We start from the raw sequence: 19,763 nt of genomic DNA on the forward strand, positions 1-19,763 counted from the left end.
TGCCTAATGGTAGACCTTGTTCCCTGGGGAGCAGCTAGTCTGGCCCCAGGCAAAGCCACTTGGGCATCTGGAACTCTCCCAGAGGGCCTCCCAGAGGGTCCAGCTCAGGGAGCCCCGGAGTGAGGAGTCTGCCTGGGGGCCGTTCACACACACCACCCTCCCGGGGCTCCCTCTTTTCTTTTTGGTCTCCCCGCCCTCAGCTGAAGGCTATGGAACTCTGGGAGTTGTAGTCTGTTGCTCCCAGAAGCCCACAGCACGGAGCCACGGTAATGGCCCGAGGTGGGTGCTGCACTCCACCTGCCATCATGGCTCCATGCTGTGGAATTCTGGGAACGGTAGTGGCCCCGCCTCCCTCCGGCCTCCTCCTCCTCCTCCTCCTGGTCGGTCGGAGCCCGGCCTCCCAAGATGGCGGCGCCCATGGAGCTGTTCTGCTGGGCCGGCGGCTGGGGGCTGCCCTCGGTGGACCCCGACTGCCTGGCCGTTTTGGTGAGCCTCGGGGCGGGAGAGGCCCCACAATCGGCCCCGGAAAGGGCTCTCTGGAGGGCTGCCAGCAAAACCTCACATTGACTGCATCCGCTTGGCTGCCTTTGAACATTAGCTTTGCCTGACTGAGGTTTACCACCACTTCCCCCCCCTTTAAGCCAGGAAGTTGTTGTTGTTGTTGTTGTTGTCGTTATAATTATTATTATTGGGTGGGTTGTGCATTTCTCTCTTATCTTTCTGCCCTGTTTTCCTTCCTGTGAGCTCAAGCGGGCAAAGGAGGCATCCTTGCATCATCCCTGCAACCACCCCCCTGCGAGGTGGGCCAGAGGGAGAGAGGATAAGGACTGCTGCCCACAACCACAGAATGATATTCCTGACCGAATGGACATTTGGACACACTTCCCTGAACACTTTCAGCCTGTGAGGCTTGTGGTTCAGTGGGGAACCCCAATTCAAAAAGGAGGTGGAGAAACTGGAGCCATGTGTCCAAAGGAAGGCAGCTAAAATGCTGAAGGGTCTGGAAAACATGAAACCCTATGAAGAAGGACTTAAGGAGCTGGGGGTGTTTAGCCTGGAGAAGAGAAGGTTAAGGGGTGATATGATAGCCCTGTTTAAATATTTAAAGGGATGTCATATTGAGGAGGGAGCAAGCTTGTTTTTTGCTGCTCCAGAAAATAGAACATGGAGCAATGGATGCAAGCTAAAGGAAAAGAGATTCCACCTCAACGTTAGGAGGAACCTCCTGACAGTAAGGGCTGTTCAGCAGTGGAACAAACTCCCTCGGAGTGTAGTATAGTCTCCTTCCTTAGAGGTTTTTAAACAGAGGCCAGATGGCCATCTATCGGGGATGCTTTGATTGAGATTTCCTGCATGGCAGAATGGGGTTGGACTGGATGGCCCTTGCGGTCTCTTCCAACTCTATGCTTCTAGGAAGGGAATCAAAGGGATCCCCTGGGGATAAGGGCCAAGAACAGGGTGGCTGTGTGGCTGCTTAGACTCCAAGGATCATCACAGGGGGCCACTTGCAAGCCACCATACACACTTGTTAGGCATCACTAGGTTGACAGCTTGGTTTGGCTGAGTCTGCTGTTGACAGCAGGGTCCTCCAGCAGGTGCTCAAACCTATGTCTCTGAAGGGCCAGCACTGCCCACCCTCTTAGATCGGCTTTGGTAAATCCCAAACTACAGGATGTGGGGGTCTTATCTACTGGGAAAAGGGACATTGGCTGTTACCTGTGGTATGTCCGTTTCCAGTAGATAAGAGCCCCACATCCTGGCCTACCCTCAGGGGTACTGGCATAAGGATGGTTCATATCCACATAGTCCTTCCCTATGGGGAGTAAGCTAGATTGCTCACTGCTTGTCTCTGTTGCTGTCTAATTCTCTATAGTTTGGTATCCAAATAAATGGTTTATGTTTTTTCCGGTTGTGGTAGACTCCTATTTAGCAATGGGGCTTATTGGGTTTGCACTGGTTATTCCTTCCTGAACTGGACAGGCCTATTGTGAGAATAAAAATAGGCAAGGATGTGAACACCTTAAATTCCTTGACAAAAAGAAGTGAAAAATGAATTAAAATGGTTAAGTTGGGTCAAAGATGGTATTTATTGGTTTGTTTTACTTTCTCCCCAGACATATGCCCGCTTCACAGGAGCACCTCTCAAAGTTCACAAGATCACAAACCCATGGCGAAGCCCATCAGGTAACATTCTGGTGGGAGGAATGTTGGGAGAAAGGAGAATTGACAACAAATTAATCAAGGAGTCTGCCGTTATCACCTCTCCCACATCACTTCTGGCAACCCTTTCTAAGAAATCCCAGCATTTACATTTTAAAATAGAAACATCTGTTATGTTTCCAGTTCTTGAGGTAGCTGTAGAACCAAGAGAATGGAGAAATGTAATTTTAGATTATGTTCTTCTTCAGTTGGAAACCTCTGGAGCCATGATGTATGGCTAAAGGAGAAGATTTCCTGAAGAAGAAAAAATAATCTGCACATGGTCAGGGGCACAGTTCATTATTGATTTTATTTATACCTTATGCTTCCTCATATGAGCTAAGGGCAGCTAACTACATAAAAAAAAACCACCCTTGTACTTGCTTCCTATGGTATTCTTGGTCAAATCTTGACAGTGGGTGTAGTTTTTACTTCCCTGAATTAATTGTCAGTCACTAGTCTCATGGTTGCCTGTTCTGTTGCTAGGGATGGGGAAGACCTTTTGAAGCATTGAAATAGCATTTGCAACAGACAGTGATGGCAACAGGCATTGATGTTTTACTAGCTAGCTGGGATAAAGTAGGGCATGCTACAAAAAAATTGTAATGTAGTGTAGCCCTTTTCTGGAAGCAACCCCCCCCCCACACACACACACACACACACTCCTGGTGGGAGACCTTTAAGTGATCAAACCACTTCTGTCCCTGAAAATCAACAGATCACCCTTTTCCTAATCTTTTTGCAGGAACCCTCCCAGCGATGAAATCACAGGATGAGGGCATCATCTCAGACCCTCATCAGATCATCACATACCTCAGAAAACAGGTATCTACTTTCCCATAACCTCTCCTTATCCTTTGGGTAATCGTAGGAGAACAAAAGTGGTATGTCACACACATTTAATTGAACAGTGATATTCAGATCATGCTTTCTTAATTTATCGTGGAGATGGGGGCCATGTTCTTCTATCCAATTGCAACAGTATGCTTCCAGTCTGAATTCAAGGTGATGGTGATAACTTTTAAAGCCCTAAAAGACTTGGGACCTTGTTGCCTCAGAGTGTGCACCCTCTCTTTCTGGCTGTCCCAAAACTGGGGCCAGTTGGAGGGACTTTCTGAGTGGGTACAATACATTGTAGGAGAACATGGGAGAGGGCCTGCTGAGTAGTGGCACCCATTATGGAATATCTTTCCCTTGCAGGCATAGTTTGTAATGGTATCATTCTAATGCAGTGATTCCCAAAGTGAGCAAGACAGCCCACTAGGGACAGTGGAAAGACCCAGGGTGGTGAGCGAAAAGTGGGTGGCAGTGGAATCTCTTTTCATGTAGCTTGCATCCATTGTTCCGGGTCCTGTTCTCTGGAGCAGCAGAAAACAAGGTTGCTCCCTCCTCAATATGACATCCCTTCAAATATTTATAGAGGGCTATCATATCACTTCTTAACCTTCTCTTCTCCAGGCTAAACATCCCAGCTCCCTAAGTCATTCCTCATAGGGCATGGTTTCCAGACCCTTCACTGTTTTAGTCACCCTCCTTTGGACATGTTGCATATTGATGAATATATTGTGTGTTGTCAGCTGCTGTTCAGTCAGTTGCTCAGTTGTTGCTCCCAGGCTGACCAAGTGCAAAGGGAGGAATGACTGAGATTAGTTGTTTTAAATTTGCAGTAGAACTGTAGACCTAATATCAAGAAATGGGGGTGGGGGTGCTAGGGTCATCACCCAAGACAAAAGGGGGCGGCAGCCAAGAAATACTTAAGAACCACTGTTCTAGTGCCAAGTCAAATCATGGCTTTTTATTAAAGCCTTTGGGCCAAAATAATTTTATCCAATGTGCAAAAGTTATGTTTGGTATTATTTTAAATTGTTGTAACTGATTTTAAGTTTTAACTGACAAATGAATTGATAGTTTTAGTCTTTCAGAATTGTTGCTGTTATTTATGGTTTTATATTTATTTTATAAATATAGCTACCCTGAGATCTTCAGATATAGGATGGGATAGAAACAAACAAACAAACAAACAAACAAACCAAATAAATAAATACCATAAAATTCCCCTGGGGGCATTCTGTAATGAGCCCTATACTGGTGATGAGTGGGGCTAAAATCTCATGATCAAATGCAAGTAGATAAATAGGTACCACTCCGGTGGGAAGGTAAACAGTGTTCTGTACAATCATGCTGGCCACATGATCACAGAGTAGTCTCTGACAACTCTGGCTCTTTGTTTTAGTAACGGAGATGAGCACCACCCTCTGTGGTCAGACACAAGTTGACAAACTTATCAATGGGGAATACCTTTACCTTTTACCTAGTATAACAGCATCCCAGACCACCAGAAGAATTTAAATGCACACACAGAAATCTTGATGCACAAAAGTTAACAGTCACACTGTTTTCCAGGATCACACATTGGTAACTAGATAAAGCAGTCTTCATGCTATTAGATGACTTATTTCTCTAGTGCCCTACTTCCTTCACAGCTGTGGCACCCATGGCTTCCCTCCCCCCCTCACTATTGCACAGTTTGGCCATAGATTTTAAAACTGAGAAGCCATAACATAATTAGTGTGTTAAAAGATTGAAAGGAATATAGAAAAGGGTACAGAATGTCAGCAGCAGCAATAGCAAGTACATTTCTATACCACTTATCAGTGAACCAGCACTCCCTAAGCAGTTTACAATGTTTAAGCTAATTGCCCTCAACAAGCTGGATACTCATTTTAGTGACCTGCAGAAGGATGCAAAGCTGAGTGGACCTTGTAGCCCTGGGATTGAACTCACAACCTTGTGACTTGCAGTACAGGCATTTAACCACTGCACCATAGAGCTCCGTGGTGAGCAGACAAACCTCATTGGGAAGGCGAAGGGTTTGACGTCCATAGATGCCAGCCACAGATGCAGGCAAAACGTTGAGAATAAATTCTTCTAGAACACAGCCACATAGCCCAGAAAACCCACCAAAATCTCACTGGTAAGTTTGTTCAAAAACTGGTTTGCTGCTACTGAAATATCCCTGCCCATAGTAGTCATTCAATCCAAGTTCTACCAGATACTATATCAACTCAGCTGCTGTTTTGTGAGGCCTGGAACTCCAGTGGGTGGGTGTTGTTATTCAAGCCACTGAACCATCTCTCCCCCACTTCTCTCTCTCTAGAAATTCAATGCAGACTATGACCTCTCAGCCCGACAAGGAGCAGACACACTCGCCTTTGTGTCCTTGCTGCAGGAGAAGCTGTTGCCAGTGTTGGTGAGTGCTGGGGCAGGGGAGATTGGAATGTTACTTTTAAGAAATTGGTTCTGACCTCTTATACCTCATCAAGTTTGTAGAGTGATGTATTTTTCTCATATCTTGTAGAATTTGATATGATGATGATGACGACGATATTTATCCCACCTTTTCCACTGTTTATATTATTACGATTATGTTTATCCCACCTTTTCCACAGTTTGGGAGTCAGAGTGGCTTGTAACAGTTGAAACGAACATCATTAAGAAAACCTAACATGCAAAAGTTAAAAAGCAGTTAACCTCTCAAGATGATTAAAGCCAATTAAAAACATTAAAAACAACAAATAAAACTCCAGCACATTATACAGGGCCCCTTTCACCTAACAAATCAATTCTCAAAGCTGTGCCAGAATAAAAGGTTCTCACTTGTCTGTGGAAAGATAGTAAGAAGGGCATCAGTCAACTTAGAAAACATCTTATTAGTTTTCTCTTACTTTTCTTAGGGCTAATGATGGTGGTGTGTGCCTTCAAGTCAGTTCTGATTTATAGAAACCATAAGACAAATCTGTCATGGGGTTTTCTTGGCAAGATTGGTTCAGAGAAGCTTTGCCACGGTTTTCCCCAGAGGCTTGAGAGTGTATGACTTGCCCAAAGTCACCCAGTGGGTTTCATGACCGACGTGGGAATCGAACCCTGGTCTCCAGAGTCATAGTCCGGTTACTCAAACCACTATGCAACACTGGCTGCCAGACTGAGAACTGAAGAGGGCTCCTGCACCTTTAATAGAAGGCATAATTTCATTAGGAGTGGCTTGTAACGGAGCCCCAAACCAGATCAAGGATCAAAGGGAGTAGTTTCATGAGTAAGAAGACCAGAGTGGAGGGTTGTTTTTTTCCTTTAGCTCAGTGGCAGAGTGTACTATTTGTATTCTAAAGATCCCAGATTCAATTCTCTATGTTTCCTGTTTAAGGAAACATATTCAGGGGTAGCTATTTTGACCATGAAGCAAAATACAGCAAAATATAAAATCTACAAAAGAGCCATACTTTTATTGGACAATCAAAATGCACAAAATGCATAATGCAGGCATTCACAGCACCACTAGCTTCTTCATAAGCCAAAAGACATTAGAAATTATACAGGAGAAGAAAAGGGACAACACTAACGTCACAGGCCTACATTTTATACATTTAATATATATGCTCTTTGTCCCCTGTTTAAGGATCACAAATGATAGAGAAGACTGCTCTCCATCCAAAATCATGGAAACCTCTGCTGCTTCAGAGACAGCAGTGGGCCAGACAGAACAGTGATCTGACTTGGTAAAAGGCAGGTTTTTGTGTTCCACGCAGCTTTTGGAGAAATCACATAAAATGAAATCTTTGTCTTAAAATCATGCAATATATCACCCAAGATTCCTGACATCTTGATATAAGGGATGCATAGTGTCCGCACGTCGCTGCGCGTCCATTACATCACAAGTGCACCATTGCAACTCCTGAGGGACGCCGTGCTGTGCGTTCCTCCGGAGGCAAACAGGCCACCGCCAGTCCACCCTTTTGGGGCAGTCTGTCCCGGGCCATGGCCTCCCTGGCTGCTGAAACACCTCAGTTTGGGCAGCAGAGGGAAATTTCGCCAGTCTTAGCATCAAAATGTTTTTACAGCTTTCAGTCATGCGAACTAGAAACATTTTGTTTTTATCAAGTGCTATAGATAAAAATGAGTTGAATTCTGTATCTGATTCCACAACATAACTACAGAGTACACACTGTCCTGGGGAAGAAAGTAGTTATAGTGCCATCCTCCCCCCTCTCTCTCTGACAGATCCACACATTCTGGGTGGATGCCAAGAACTATGTGGAGCACACACGGAAGTGGTATGCAGAGGCCATCCCCTTCCCATTGAACTTCTTCCTGCCAGGACGAATGCAGAAACAACAGTTGGAGCGGTTGCAGATGGTTTGTGGGGAAAACTGTCTGGAAAACGAAGATGAGCTGGAAAAGGAGGTGAGCAGAACAGGAGAGTTTTATTTTATTTTATTTTATTTAGGTATTTATATCCCGCCCTTCAGCCCTAATGGCTCTCAGGGCGGCTTACAATATTATTTTTAATCAGACACTTCCCTGCCCTCAGGATTACAATCTAAAAGACACGAAACAAAAGGAGAAGGGAATGATGGAGGGAAAGGGGATGAAGTTCAGTGGTTCTTCTCTCCCTCTAAGGCCTGGACCAAGGCAGATGGATTGGAGGGAGGGCTCTTCCTTCTTCCAGGCTAGTCCTGATGGAACTGGAGTTGTTCTATAGCATGGGGCGGGGGGCATATTGTGGCCTCTGTGGGCTGCATGCAACTTATGGACCTCACCTTTGGGCCCCTGAAGTCCCCCACTAATTCCCCAAAGCCTCCACCCCTCTGCCATGAAAAAAATATTTTTGTGCTATTTTCTGGTAATGCTTGCTTCCAAATGAGACAGAAATACCCTCAACATGTGAAATTACACATGTCCCATCCCCACAATGGCTCAAAAACTGAATACTGCCCCCCAGAACTTTATTTTCTTCTGCACTTCCTCTCAAAATGGTACAGGGGGTGGTGCAACATTACAGAATCAGAATTTTAGAGCTGGAAGGAGCCAATTTTCAATTGTCCAAAGGAGCCTCTTTCTTCAGGCTAGCCCTGATGGAGCTGGGTCTGCCTGATCACTTAATTACCAATTAATACAATGGTGTGGTAAAATGGTATTCCATATTTGAGGGAGTGGACTAGACTTGAGAGCAGAGCATTGTAAATAACTCACTAAACTCCACATCCCAACACCCCTTAGAATAGAGCCATGGCACACAACAGGATACAAAACTGTAATAAGTGCAGTGTGGATACTTCCAGAATATTGATCCTAAAAAAGCAGACTTAGCTGTGTTAATCCATCAGAACAAAGCAAAATTCAAAACCTACCAGCAGGCAATGTCTTTATTGCAAGTGTGGGAGTCAGTTGGCCCTTCCCTACTTTCAGCAAGCATAGTCCCCAGCAGGAATATAACTGGCTGTGGATGATGGCAGTTGAAATCCATGCCTAAACCAGAGACAGAAGAACGGTCCTCCCTACATTCCAAATGCCATTGCTATGGCCTCAGAGAGCAAGAACCTCGGCCTTGATTCCCTTTTCCACTGCCATTGCCTTTTCCTTTTGTATCATGTAAGCATGAAGGCAGAAAACTGTCTAATTTACCATTTGTAAGCTGCTCTGAGAATATTTCTAAAGAGAGAGGCATAAATACAATAAAATCATCATCACCATCATCTAGCACCCCTGGAGAGTACCAAACTGGGGGAGACTCCTAGAAAGAACAACTCTTGGTATGGTAAATTGACTCAGCTTCTCTGTTTTCCTTGGTGCCCCTGCAGCTGTACCATGAAGCTCGTGAGTGCCTAACGCTCCTCTCTCAGCGCCTTGGCAGACAGAAGTTCTTTTTCGGAGACTCGTAAGTACCATATGAGGCCGTGTTTGGTGTGTTGTTGGGATTAGTTGAATAGAGGTGAACAAGACATGTGACTCATGTTGAATTGAAAAACACAAACTTTGTAATATCTCTGGTTGTGAAATATGTGTTGGCTTAATGACAACTTGAAATCCACTTTGTTTATGGTCAGAAGGATTCTCTTTTCCAGTGAAATGTGTCAGCAGGGCTCTGGCTTGAAGTGAGAAGGGGGTTCTGGTTCCAAATTTGGGCGAGCTCTAATTAAGCCCAGTATATATTAAATATGTATATTAAATATGTTTTTCCCACCCTATTTCCCAAGATCTCAGAGTAGAGTGCAATAAAATCAGTGCAAATAAAAGGCTGGCATCCTGTTCAGTATTTATGAGATCGTAAGCAGACATATAGTCTTTTAACTTTTGAGAGTCACATTTATGATCTTCGGTGACTGAACATGATCTCCAAGTCCTTCCTCTTAAGCCACACCATCCCTTTTCAAGAGACTGATCTTGGATCTCCTGGCTCCACTTTTGAAAGCCAAACTCCTCAATGCAAAATTTCAACAGCACCTCAAGTCTCTGCCGAACCTCTGCTTTCCATCTTGTTAACCACAAAGGAATGTGGGCAACAGCCACATGCCCCATCATTTAGCAGCAGTATCATGCATTGTGAGCAAGCAAAGCCAATCCATCTCTCTAAACCATGTTAGGCAAGTTGGAGGACTCAGCTCCTGACACATATGCTTTCAGTTCTCATTGAAAGAGAAAGGGTGGGCTTTAACTGTAATTGCTAAATCAGTAATCAGCTGGCTAAGACAAAGAAATGTAAGATGAAATGAATTATCTCTCAAAGCAGGAAAACAAAGGGAGAACCTTTCCTTTCAAATACAGGCATACCATAATTAGCAAAGCCTCTTGAAAGTGAAGCTCACTTTTTGCAAAGTCTTTTTACACACTTTAAGCTCCCCTTTTCTTCCTTGTCCTCTGTCTAGCTTGAAAATTTTAGCAGTATCAGCATTTGGAGGATAATAAAGGAAATTAGAGGAACATACCTTTGGTGTTAGATTGCAACAGAATGTCTGCACTAAATAATGTGGTTAAGCATTAGTTGGAAAAGAATAGATTTCTACTCTAGGCCATGTAGCTATGTACGTCAGCCTACAATACACAAGGTAATCAACAGTTGCATCCAGAATCCTGTACTTAATATGGATGACAGAGAAAAAGAGAAAGCAAATAATCCTGGCTCACCAGCCCCCCTCCAGCCTGTTAAAGAAGCACAGATCAGTAAATTTGGCCACAAAATGGAAATAATGAGAAAAGTAGTGGAGAAAATGTCATTCCTGGATGCATTTTGCAGGAAGCTTTCAAGTGGTCTCTAAAAAGTTCAGAATGTTTATGTATACTTATTCAAGGCTAATTTGACCTGTGTTTCGTTTTTTATGTGCATATTGTTAGTTTTTGGTAAAATGTTTGCTGAAACATGTTGAACTGCTCTTCTGTCTGTGTTATAGGAACCTATCCCTATACTTTCCATTTTATTTCAGTCTGTTTAAAAAGTCATGCACAGGAACATGCCTACTTTATTAACAGAGGGATCAAGCAGGCTGGCAGCATGGAGGAGCCTCTGGCCACTCCAGCCCCAGTCACTCCCCGTTTAGTGCAGGACCACAACGACCAGATGCCGCGGTCCTGAGGCCAGCTGCCATGGCAGTTCCGAATGGGCCACTAGCAAGGAGCATTTTTTTGAACTCCTTTTTTCGGTGACCCTGGGCTCCCTTAAGTGGCTGTGGCTTGGCTTCAGCCCAATCCTGGGGCATGCCTCATCTGTCGCCATACCTCTGGATAATCACCATGCACCAGGATCAGCCCAAAGCCAGTGCTTTTGGCCTGTGTGTTTTCAAGCCTCAGTTATACTTGTAATATCTCCTGTTATACTTGTAATGTTTCCTGTTTCCAAAGTTGCAAGGACAATTCCTTCACTGGAAATTCCTCTGTATGTTATTTTCCTCTTTTCACATTCAGGCCTGCTTCCCTGGATGCCATTGTTTTCAGCCATTTGGCTCCACTTTTGAAAGCCAAACTCCCCAATGCAAAATTTCAACAGCACCTCAAGTCTCTGCCGAACCTCTGCAATTACTGCACATCCATCTTAAGCCTCTACTTCCCCTGGGATGGAGGTCAGTGCTGATTTTGTTACTCCAAAGGTTGGAAATATAGGCGTGTCCACACAAGGCCTTGTAGCTTTAAATCTTTCATGGATATTATCTGGAGCAAGGGTGCGGCATCAGGGATCTTCCCCCACCACCACCACCACCACCCTATAGGCTTCACCCATACGCCTTTTTTTTCCTACATACTGTTAAAATGGCAACAGGCATAGATGTCCTTTCAATTCCTGATTCCAATTTGAGGAATACTGAAGAGAAAAATACATACAAATCAACATTACATAGTCTGCTATCCCTCTATCATAAACAATAACAATAAAATTATACAGAGTAAAATGGTTAAAACAGGTGAATTGGAGAGAGACATCTTGGGACAGACAGGAACTATCTATATCAATGTAACAGAAGGTCAGTCTGGAAAGCCCTGCCAGAAGAGATCCGTCTTGATGGCCTTTTTAAAGGCATCAAGAGTGGTGATGCATCGGATCTCCTCTGGCAGGTCATTCCACACTTTGGGAGCAGCAGATGAGAAGGCCCTCTGGGAAACCGCAGCCAATCTGGTCTTCCTTGGCTGCAAGAAACTGAGTGTGCAGAGTGGCTTGTATGGAGGAAGGCGCTCCCACAAGTAAGCTGGACCCAAACCATATAGGGCTTTAAAGGTTATAAACTACACCTTATAGTATGCCTGGAAACTAATTGGCGGCCAATGAAGAGATTTTAAGATTGGTGGTATGTGGTCGGCTCTAGATTTCCCAGTCCGGCTGCCATATTTTGAATCAATTGAGGTTTCCGAACTTGGCACAAAGGTAGCCCCATGTAGAGCGGATTCCAGAAGTCGAGTCTTCCTGTCTCCCTTTTGAGAGTGGTTGCACAGGAAAATTGAAGTTATTTGGAGTGGCATGGAGTTCTGAAGTGCTTGTGAGGAGGTTAGGATATTTTTGTATGTAAGGAGCTTTCTGTCTGATTTTAGGATAAGAATTGTCCAAAAATATGCTTAATTATTATTTTTTTAATTCCGGGATGTTTCAGGGGCTGCAAAATGTGGCCCATGAGATGCAACCAGCCCACAGGCTGTATATTGCCCATACTTGATTTCCAGCAACGGTTGATTTTGAGCAGCCATCTGAGTCGTGTTGGATAATTCCAACTAGACCAGACCCACTGAATCAGCTGTTAAATGGCAGTGGAGCTATTGATTTGATAGACCTATTGTAATTGAGACTGACAATAGGATAGGCTTCTGACATGGCTTCTGGTGCAGTTTAAATTCTACAACCAGACAGTCCAAACAGTCTAGATCCTGTTATATAAATGTTATATAAATAATGTTGCAGTCCTATCCCCTCTCACCCTGATCGAGTACTGTTTATTGCAATGTGATGCATTCTGAGTAGACGTTTCTGGGATTGCATTGTCAGGTTTGAATCATATGGCAAGTCTTAATTAGTGTGGACTCTGTGAATCAATTGTTGAATAGTGAATCAACACTTATATAAATCCATTTATTTAATAGTTCTACTCCAGTTAAGATTGTATGGGATGTGATGGCTTAGTGGTTAAGATGCCAATTCTGACAATCATAAGGTCAGAAGGCTGACAGTTCAAGGCCCAAGTGATGGAGTGAGCTCCTGTCATTAGTCCCAGCTTCTGCCAACCTAGCAGTTCAAAAACATGCAAATGCAAGTAGATAAATAGGTATTGATTTGATGGGAAGCTAACAGCGCTCTGTGCGCCATGCTGGCCACATGACCACCAGACCACAATGCTGGCTCTTTGGCTTAGTAACAGAGATGAGCACCGCCCCATACAGTTGGTTACGACTGGACCTTTACCTTTACATTTTCTAGCAGGTGGGGGAATATAACAAAGAACAAGCCACACCCAGCCCCCCAATGGAAGGGGCTACCCTCCCCTTAGGAAGCCAGTTTTGTTTCCTGCCTTGCTCTTAGCAGGACACTTTTTTTCAAGAGCTAACCATTTCGGATCAAGAATTCTCTTTAAAAGTTCCCTGGCCTTTCTTTCCTCTATCTCTACTCCCCTCTCATTGGGATCTTCTGATGGAAAAGGCCAATATAGAGGAGGTCCTCCAAATCTTCATTTCCTTCCTGATAATACAAAGAGACCTGCCCTCAAGCATTTGGCTGCAGGCTTTCCCCTGCTGCCTTCTCATTCCACAGATAGAAGCTGACCAAACTGGCATTTAAAACTTAGTTCAACATGTGGTAGTGAGATATCTTGAATCTGATGGGAGGACAGCTCAGGTGGCAAGAGGTAACCAACAAGGTGGAGACTAGTGTATATTCTCTCATCTTACCACCTGTTCAGGATCTATCACTTGAGATAGCTATATCACTCTTTCATAATGGTAGGGCTGACCCTGTAACATCTGAGGTGTAGGTACCATGTTCATTGGGTCCTTAGCTGTTGTTGAACTTTGATCCCAAAGGTCCCCAGCCAGCATGACCAGTGGTGAGGAACCTGGGAAGTGTCATCCAACAACATCTGTCCTTTTAAAAAAAAATGTTGATTGGTTTGGTCTCTTTCCCAGGTGACCCCCCACCCAATGTGCCAAAGGCTGCCACTGGAGATGGGAGTGATAATGAGGAGGAGCCCTACAAACGCCGGAACCAGATCCTGTCAGTGCTGGTAGGCGTTGTGGCCATGATTGGGTATGCCCTCCTTACTGGCATTGTCTCCATCCAGAAACAGGCACCCAGCTCAGAAGGTTCTCGTGCCATTGCCCTTGAAGAGGAAGAAGAAGAAGAAGAGTGATCTTCTCAGCTCAGGAATGGTAAAATCTGCAATCTGTAAACGGACTATAATTGGAGGGGGGGCGGGTTTGTACTGTGCCAGGCCCAGCATGCCTGCCTCCCCCTACTCCTAATAAATATTGCTTCTTGTTCATTCCAGAATTCTCGATGAGGGATATGGCAGGGAATAGTATAGGCCAATAAAGTTTTCTGAACCACTCTTTGCAGACTGGCTTCTGTCTACATTCAGCTTCTTGTCTCATTGCTTTTTCTTCTGATAGCTGTTGAAATTGTAAAGATAAACTGCTGAACACTAAGGTTAGAATTGTTCAGGTCACTGTATTCCCAATCACCATGCATGGATGTGAGAGCAGGACAGTGGAAAAAGTGGAAAAAACAAAATCAATTCAATTGAGATGTGATGCTGGAGAAGAGTGTTGAGGATACCATGGACAGTTAAAAATACAAACAAATGAGTCCTTGCACAGATGAAGCCTGAACTCTCCCTGGAAACCTAGGCCTGTTACAGACCGCCCAAAAGGGGCGGTCTTGGGCCGCTGCCGGTTGCAGCGTGGAGGAGCCGCAGCAGCCAAACCGCGCGACTCCTCCATGCTGCAAAAAAGGAGCGCGGAAATCGCGCTCCTTCTGGCAACGCGGAAGAGACATCGCAAGTGCCAAAGCGTGCACTCGTGACGTCTCTTTTGGGTTGGGACGTGCAGACGCAGAGCGTCCGCTACGTCAAGATGGCGGCGCCCATCTGTGTAGGGCGCCGCCATTTTGACGTATCGATTACGCACGAAGGGCAAGGCGCGTCCGGAAGCACCGCCCCTCATGCGTAATCGCGGCACGATGACGGCGCCTCATGGGCCCGTCTATAACGCGCCCTAGATGACTAAATTGAGGCTGTGAAGTCGGATTTCACCAGCATCTGTGGCTGGCATCTTCATTTCTCTGAAGATGCCAGCCACAGATGCTGGCGAAACGTCAGGAAGAAACTCTTCTAGAACATGACCACATAGCCCGAAAAACCCACAAAAAACTATAAATTGAGGCCGTTGCATGTTGGCCGCATCACAAGAATCACAAGAAGGCATGAATCACTAGAAAAGACGATGGTAGGAAACACAGAAGGCAATAGAAAGAGAAGATGATGACATAGAATTGTAGAGTTGGCCCAGCTTTCCAGTTCATTCAGGTCATTTTGAATTTTGATCCTGTTCTCTGGGATATTAGCTACTGGTGTCATCTGCAAATTTGATAATTATGCCCCCAGTACTGCTATCCAAGTAATTGATAAAGATGTTGAATAGCACTGGGCCCAGGACAGAGCCCTGTGGAATCCCACTGGTCACTTCTCTTGTCTAGCCCACATTTTACAAGCTTCTTTTCAAGAATGTCATGGGAAACCTTGTCAAAGGCCTTAATGAAATCGAGATATACTATATCCACAGCATTCCCTCTACCAAGCTGGTAATTTTATCAAAAAAAGATATCAGATTTATGTGGCATGACTTGTTTCTCTGAAACCCATGTTGACTTTTTCTGATTATGGCATTGCCTTTTAGATGCTCACAGACTTTCTGTTTAATGATCTGCTCCAGAATCTTTCCTGGTATTGATGTCAGACTAACTGGACGATAATTGTTGGGATCCTCTTTCTTCCCTTTTTGAAGATGGGGACAACGTTTGCCCTCCTCCATTCTGCTGGGACTTCTCCTCTTCTCCAGGAGTTCTCAAAGATTATTGCCAATGGCTCCGATATTACATTTGCCAGTTCTTTTAATATTCTTGGATGCAGTTCATCAGGTCCTTCTTAAAACAAACAAAGGACTTTCAATTTGTTAAGGGTGATAATGTTTCATTTTTTCTTTAGTTTTCTTGAAAATTTATTTTTTACCAAAAAATATAAAAGTTTCCAGAAATGTTACATCTCTACTCCATGCCCTGCCCATTTTCCTAAACTTCAGTGTAGTTCTCTTCTTATGTAAATATCACATGGAGTAGGGAAATTTCAGAACCACAGCTGTCCAGGTTCCATGACCATGCCCCTATTGTCCAGGTTTTTGCTCTCTCCATTGCAGCTTTGGCACTGCTTCCCTTGCAGCTTCGCAGCTTCGTTTTGACCCAAAGCTGGATTCCTGACAATGTTTGCCAGACAGAAGCCCTGACCTCCTTCTACTGTTGATCTAGACAGAGTGACGTCTCCTCTATCGGCCTGCCAAGTGGTAAAGACATCTGTATCCACAGTTGAGTCCTGGAATGGGCCCAGAGTCTTTTTTTTTCCCCTCGTTGTACACATTCAGCTTCTGGTTGACCCATTTATTTTGGCATGGCATCTTTCCACATCACTCTCTTCCTCCTAGGATGAGACGTTTCTGGAATTCATAGCGTTTGAGCTTTTTAAACAAGAAAAATAAATGTTGGCATTTTGGTGAGGTTTTTTTTCCCCTCACACAGCTGGGTGGTCTGGGCAGAACTTGGAAAACTCCTTGTTGAAATTTATTTTGTTAGTTTTGCCCCAGCTTTCTGATCTGTTAAGATCATTTTGAATTGGTGGGTACTACTACTCCCAATTTGGTGTCATCTGCAAATTTAAAAAGCATGTCCTCTATTCCTTCATCCAAGCCATTGATAAAGATGTGGAATAGCGCCAAGGCCAGAATCCTGTGGCACCTCACTGGTCACTTTTTTCCAAGATGAGGAGGAGCCCTTGCTGAGCATCCTTTGGGTTTGGTTGGTCAACCAATTAGAAATCCATCTAACAGTCACATTGTCTAGCCCACATTTTACTAGCTTTTTCCAAGAATATCATGGGTGACCTTGTCAAAGGCCTTATTGAAATCAGGATACACTACATCAATAACGTTCTCCTCATCTACTGAGCTTGTAGCTCTTTTTAAAAAAGAGAGAGTGGATTTGGCTGGCCTGACTTGTTTTTGAGAAACCCATGTTGACTTAATAATCACAGCCTTCCATTCTAAATGCTTATGAACTTATGTTTAATGATCTTTCCTGGTATTGTAAGGCTGACTGGGCAGTAATTTATATGAGTCCTCTTTTTTACCTTTTCTGAAGTTTGGGGCATTTTCCCTCCTTCAATCTGCTAGGACCTCTCTTTTACTCCAGGAATTCTCAAAGATTGTTGACAGTGGTTCTGAGATTACTTTTGCCAGTTCTTTTCCCTTGGAATATTAAGAACCCTGGAGACTTGAATTCATTTAGAGTAGCCGGGTATTCATGTACTACCTCTTTACTTATTCTGTGTTGCATTTTCCCCATTTTGAGCACAGTTCTTTTTATCAGAGAAGAGCAAGGCGAAGAAGGTGTTGAATAGTTCTGCCTTTTCTCTGTCCCCTTATTAGCATTTTGCCCTAGCATTTCCTTGTTCTTCGTTTTGCTATGGACATACTGTATATACTCGTGTACAAGTCGACCTTATGTATAAGTCGAGGTCAACTTTTGGGGCCAAAAATAGGTATTTTTCTATGACCCGTGGATATGTCAAGGGTGTGCTCTCCTCAGCGTCTCCCTCACTGGGCTTTCATCGCAAAAGAAGCCCAGCCAGGGAGAGACTAGCAGAGATCCTAGGAACAGCCCAAAAGGGACATCCGATGTTAAGCTTTTCTTCCTCCGGATTAATTTCTGTAAAGATCTACAATTCTTTGTCAGACTTACAATTGATTGATGAGCTTTCTAACCCATTAAAAATGATAGCAGCCGTGATTTGCTCCTCCGAGCCTCTGGATGTGCTGGCGGTTTGTCTGCGACCGATCTCTCCCTCCGCAGATTCTCCTCTCCTTCCCTTTCTGCCAGAGAGACTATTCAGTCTCAATGGACCCGTCCGCTCCCCATTTACCAGCAGGGTAGTTCTCCTAACTGTCAGCCCCCGGGAAAGTCCACTTTCCCCCACTGACCGTACGCAATCCGAACAGCTGTGCTCCTGCTCAAGAGCTCAGCTATATACTCGCCGCCATGCTACCAGAAACCCCCCGGGTACGAAACCTTGAGCCAATCAGCGATGCTCAAAAGCATGCCGTTTTTTGAAAACACATCCCTAGGGGTGGAGTGAGGGGATCTCTGCTAGACACAACATATGCCGGACATGTCTGGGGACTGGCTCTGTTTGTAATTAAATTTTCACTAAGAAATTGGCTTCTGAATATAAATTTTTCAAAGGACTGAGATAAAAAGGAAATCATGCTATTGTGTACATGGAAAGATTGACTTCTTTTTTTTTTTTTTGAATGATTAAAAGAAGGATTTTAGTGGATTGCAAGAGAACTGAGTGATATAGAATGCACATTTAAAAATGGAGATAAGGAAAACCTCTGCTTGAAATTCATCTGGGAGCTAAAATCAGAGGCTTTTAAAGAAAAATAAAGAAAATATCATTAAGGTATAAAAACACTGAGATCCTTCAAGAATTATAAATCAAGAACTGTGTAGAACCCCAAAAAGACACCCCAAGACCTAGAACCCACATATTCAGGGGGAGGGACAAAGCCAAAAGGGGGAGTTGCACTTGTCACTTTTGAATTTGACGAAAAGTAAGAGGTCATATACTACTTTGAAGTTGCCAGATTTCTCCTCCAATAGGGCAACCAACCTGCACTTGCTGCAGTAGTAGCTACCCAAATCCTCCTGCAGCTGGTTCAGGTGACTGCATCATAGAATCATAGAGTTGGAAGAGACCTCCATCCATCCAGTCCAGCCCCATTCTGACATGCAGAAATTACAATCAAAGCACCTCCAACAGACGGTCACCCAGCTGCTGTTTCTACCATACTCCAAGGGAGTGTGTTCCACTGTCAAATAGCTCTTACTGTCAGGTTTTTCCTAATGTTTAGGGGGAATCTCTTTTCCTGTAGCGTGCATCCCATTGCTGCGTGTCTTATTCTCTGGAGCAGTAGAAAACAAGCTTGTTCCATCCTCAATATGACATCCCTTCAAATATTTAAACAGAGCTATCATATCATCTCTTAACCTTCTCTTCTACAGACTAAATATATCCAGCTCTCTAAGTCTTGATGGTTTTTACATCTTTCATAATTTTGGTCACCTTCTTTTGGACACACTCCAGCTTCTCAACATCCTTTTTGAATTGTGGTGTCCAGAACTGGACATGGTGTTCCAGGTGAGGCCTGACCAAAGCAAAATAGAATGGCACTATTACTTCTCTTGAATCTAGACACTATACTTCTATTGATGCAGCCTAGAATCACATTAGCTTTTTAGCTGCCACATCACACTACTGAATCATGGTCAACTTGTGGTCTACTAGGACTCCTTGATCCCTTTCACATATACTGCCACATTCCATATTCAGCAGTCTTAAATAGGTATTGAAACAGAACCTTTTCTTTAAATTTCTATTGGTCTTTGCTATTGGCAGAGCTCCAACTCTTATTGATATGACTCTTACAGAAACTGAATTCAAAAGACTGTGGCAGCAGTTATATAGAGCTAGTGGCTGCTGGCTCTGTCCCAAGCAGATCACTGTGTGAGCTGGACAAAAACAAACAACCCCCCTCCCACACACAAGCATTAAACAGCAATAGTCAGAGTCAAGGATGAGGATAAGGAAACTGCTACCTTTTCTACTGAGCTTGTGCCAAATGCTAAGCTACTGGACAGGTCATTCTAGAAGCCTCCTTAACCATTCCTTTAGTGGTCATAGGACCACTCAAACCTACTGCTGGAGAGTTGAACAAATAACTTTAATTATAGTTTTGTTGTGGTATGAATTTTAAGCAACATTAATGATTAGTTCCTTTTGGGGCATTTTGCAAAAATCCTCACCATAAATCATTTCTCCAAAGAAGACCAAGCCCAGGATCCGATGCATCATCTTATTCTTTGTCTCCAGCAACAAAAATGTTTTGATCCTGTCTTCCCTGCCCGCCCTTCCAGAGGAAAGTCAGCAAGCAGACTGATA

The 19,763-nt window shown here is 44.0% G+C and overlaps 1 protein-coding gene across 2 annotated transcripts; it reads left to right on the forward strand.

The window, feature by feature from the left end:
* The first annotated feature begins 348 nt into the window (after positions 1-348).
* MTX1 (metaxin 1) lies at positions 349-14,048 on the forward strand. Of its 2 annotated transcripts, none has more exons than XM_089483221.1 (8): positions 349-486; positions 2,115-2,184; positions 2,945-3,024; positions 5,357-5,449; positions 7,255-7,437; positions 8,835-8,911; positions 10,933-11,087; positions 13,627-14,048. In XM_089483221.1, the coding sequence occupies exons 1-8, from the start codon at positions 406-408 to the stop codon at positions 13,848-13,850; spliced, it is 963 nt and encodes a 320-aa protein (XP_089339347.1). In that variant the 5' UTR covers positions 349-405; the 3' UTR covers positions 13,851-14,048. The 2 variants fall into 2 exon arrangements, with proteins under 2 accessions (XP_089339347.1, XP_089339348.1); XM_089483222.1 differs by lacking the exon at positions 349-486 and adding an exon at positions 507-613.
* Positions 14,049-19,763: the final 5,715 nt, after the last annotated feature.

The sequence above is a fragment of the Sceloporus occidentalis genome, unplaced genomic scaffold (assembly GCF_023333645.1).
Source record: "Sceloporus occidentalis isolate IW3139 unplaced genomic scaffold, rSceOcc1.0.p SCAF_20, whole genome shotgun sequence".
Taxonomy (NCBI): domain Eukaryota; kingdom Metazoa; phylum Chordata; class Lepidosauria; order Squamata; family Phrynosomatidae; genus Sceloporus; species Sceloporus occidentalis.

Bases quoted from the DNA above. Each gene is read 5' to 3' on its own strand.
- MTX1 (XM_089483221.1), top strand. From the start codon at position 406: ATGGCGGCGCCCATGGAGCTGTTCTGCTGGGCCGGCGGCTGGGGGCTG. The intron at 487-2,114 runs GTGAGCCTCGGG...CTTTCTCCCCAG, and splicing joins CCGACTGCCTGGCCGTTTTG to ACATATGCCCGCTTCACAGG. The intron at 3,025-5,356 runs GTATCTACTTTC...CTCTCTCTCTAG, and splicing joins TCACATACCTCAGAAAACAG to AAATTCAATGCAGACTATGA.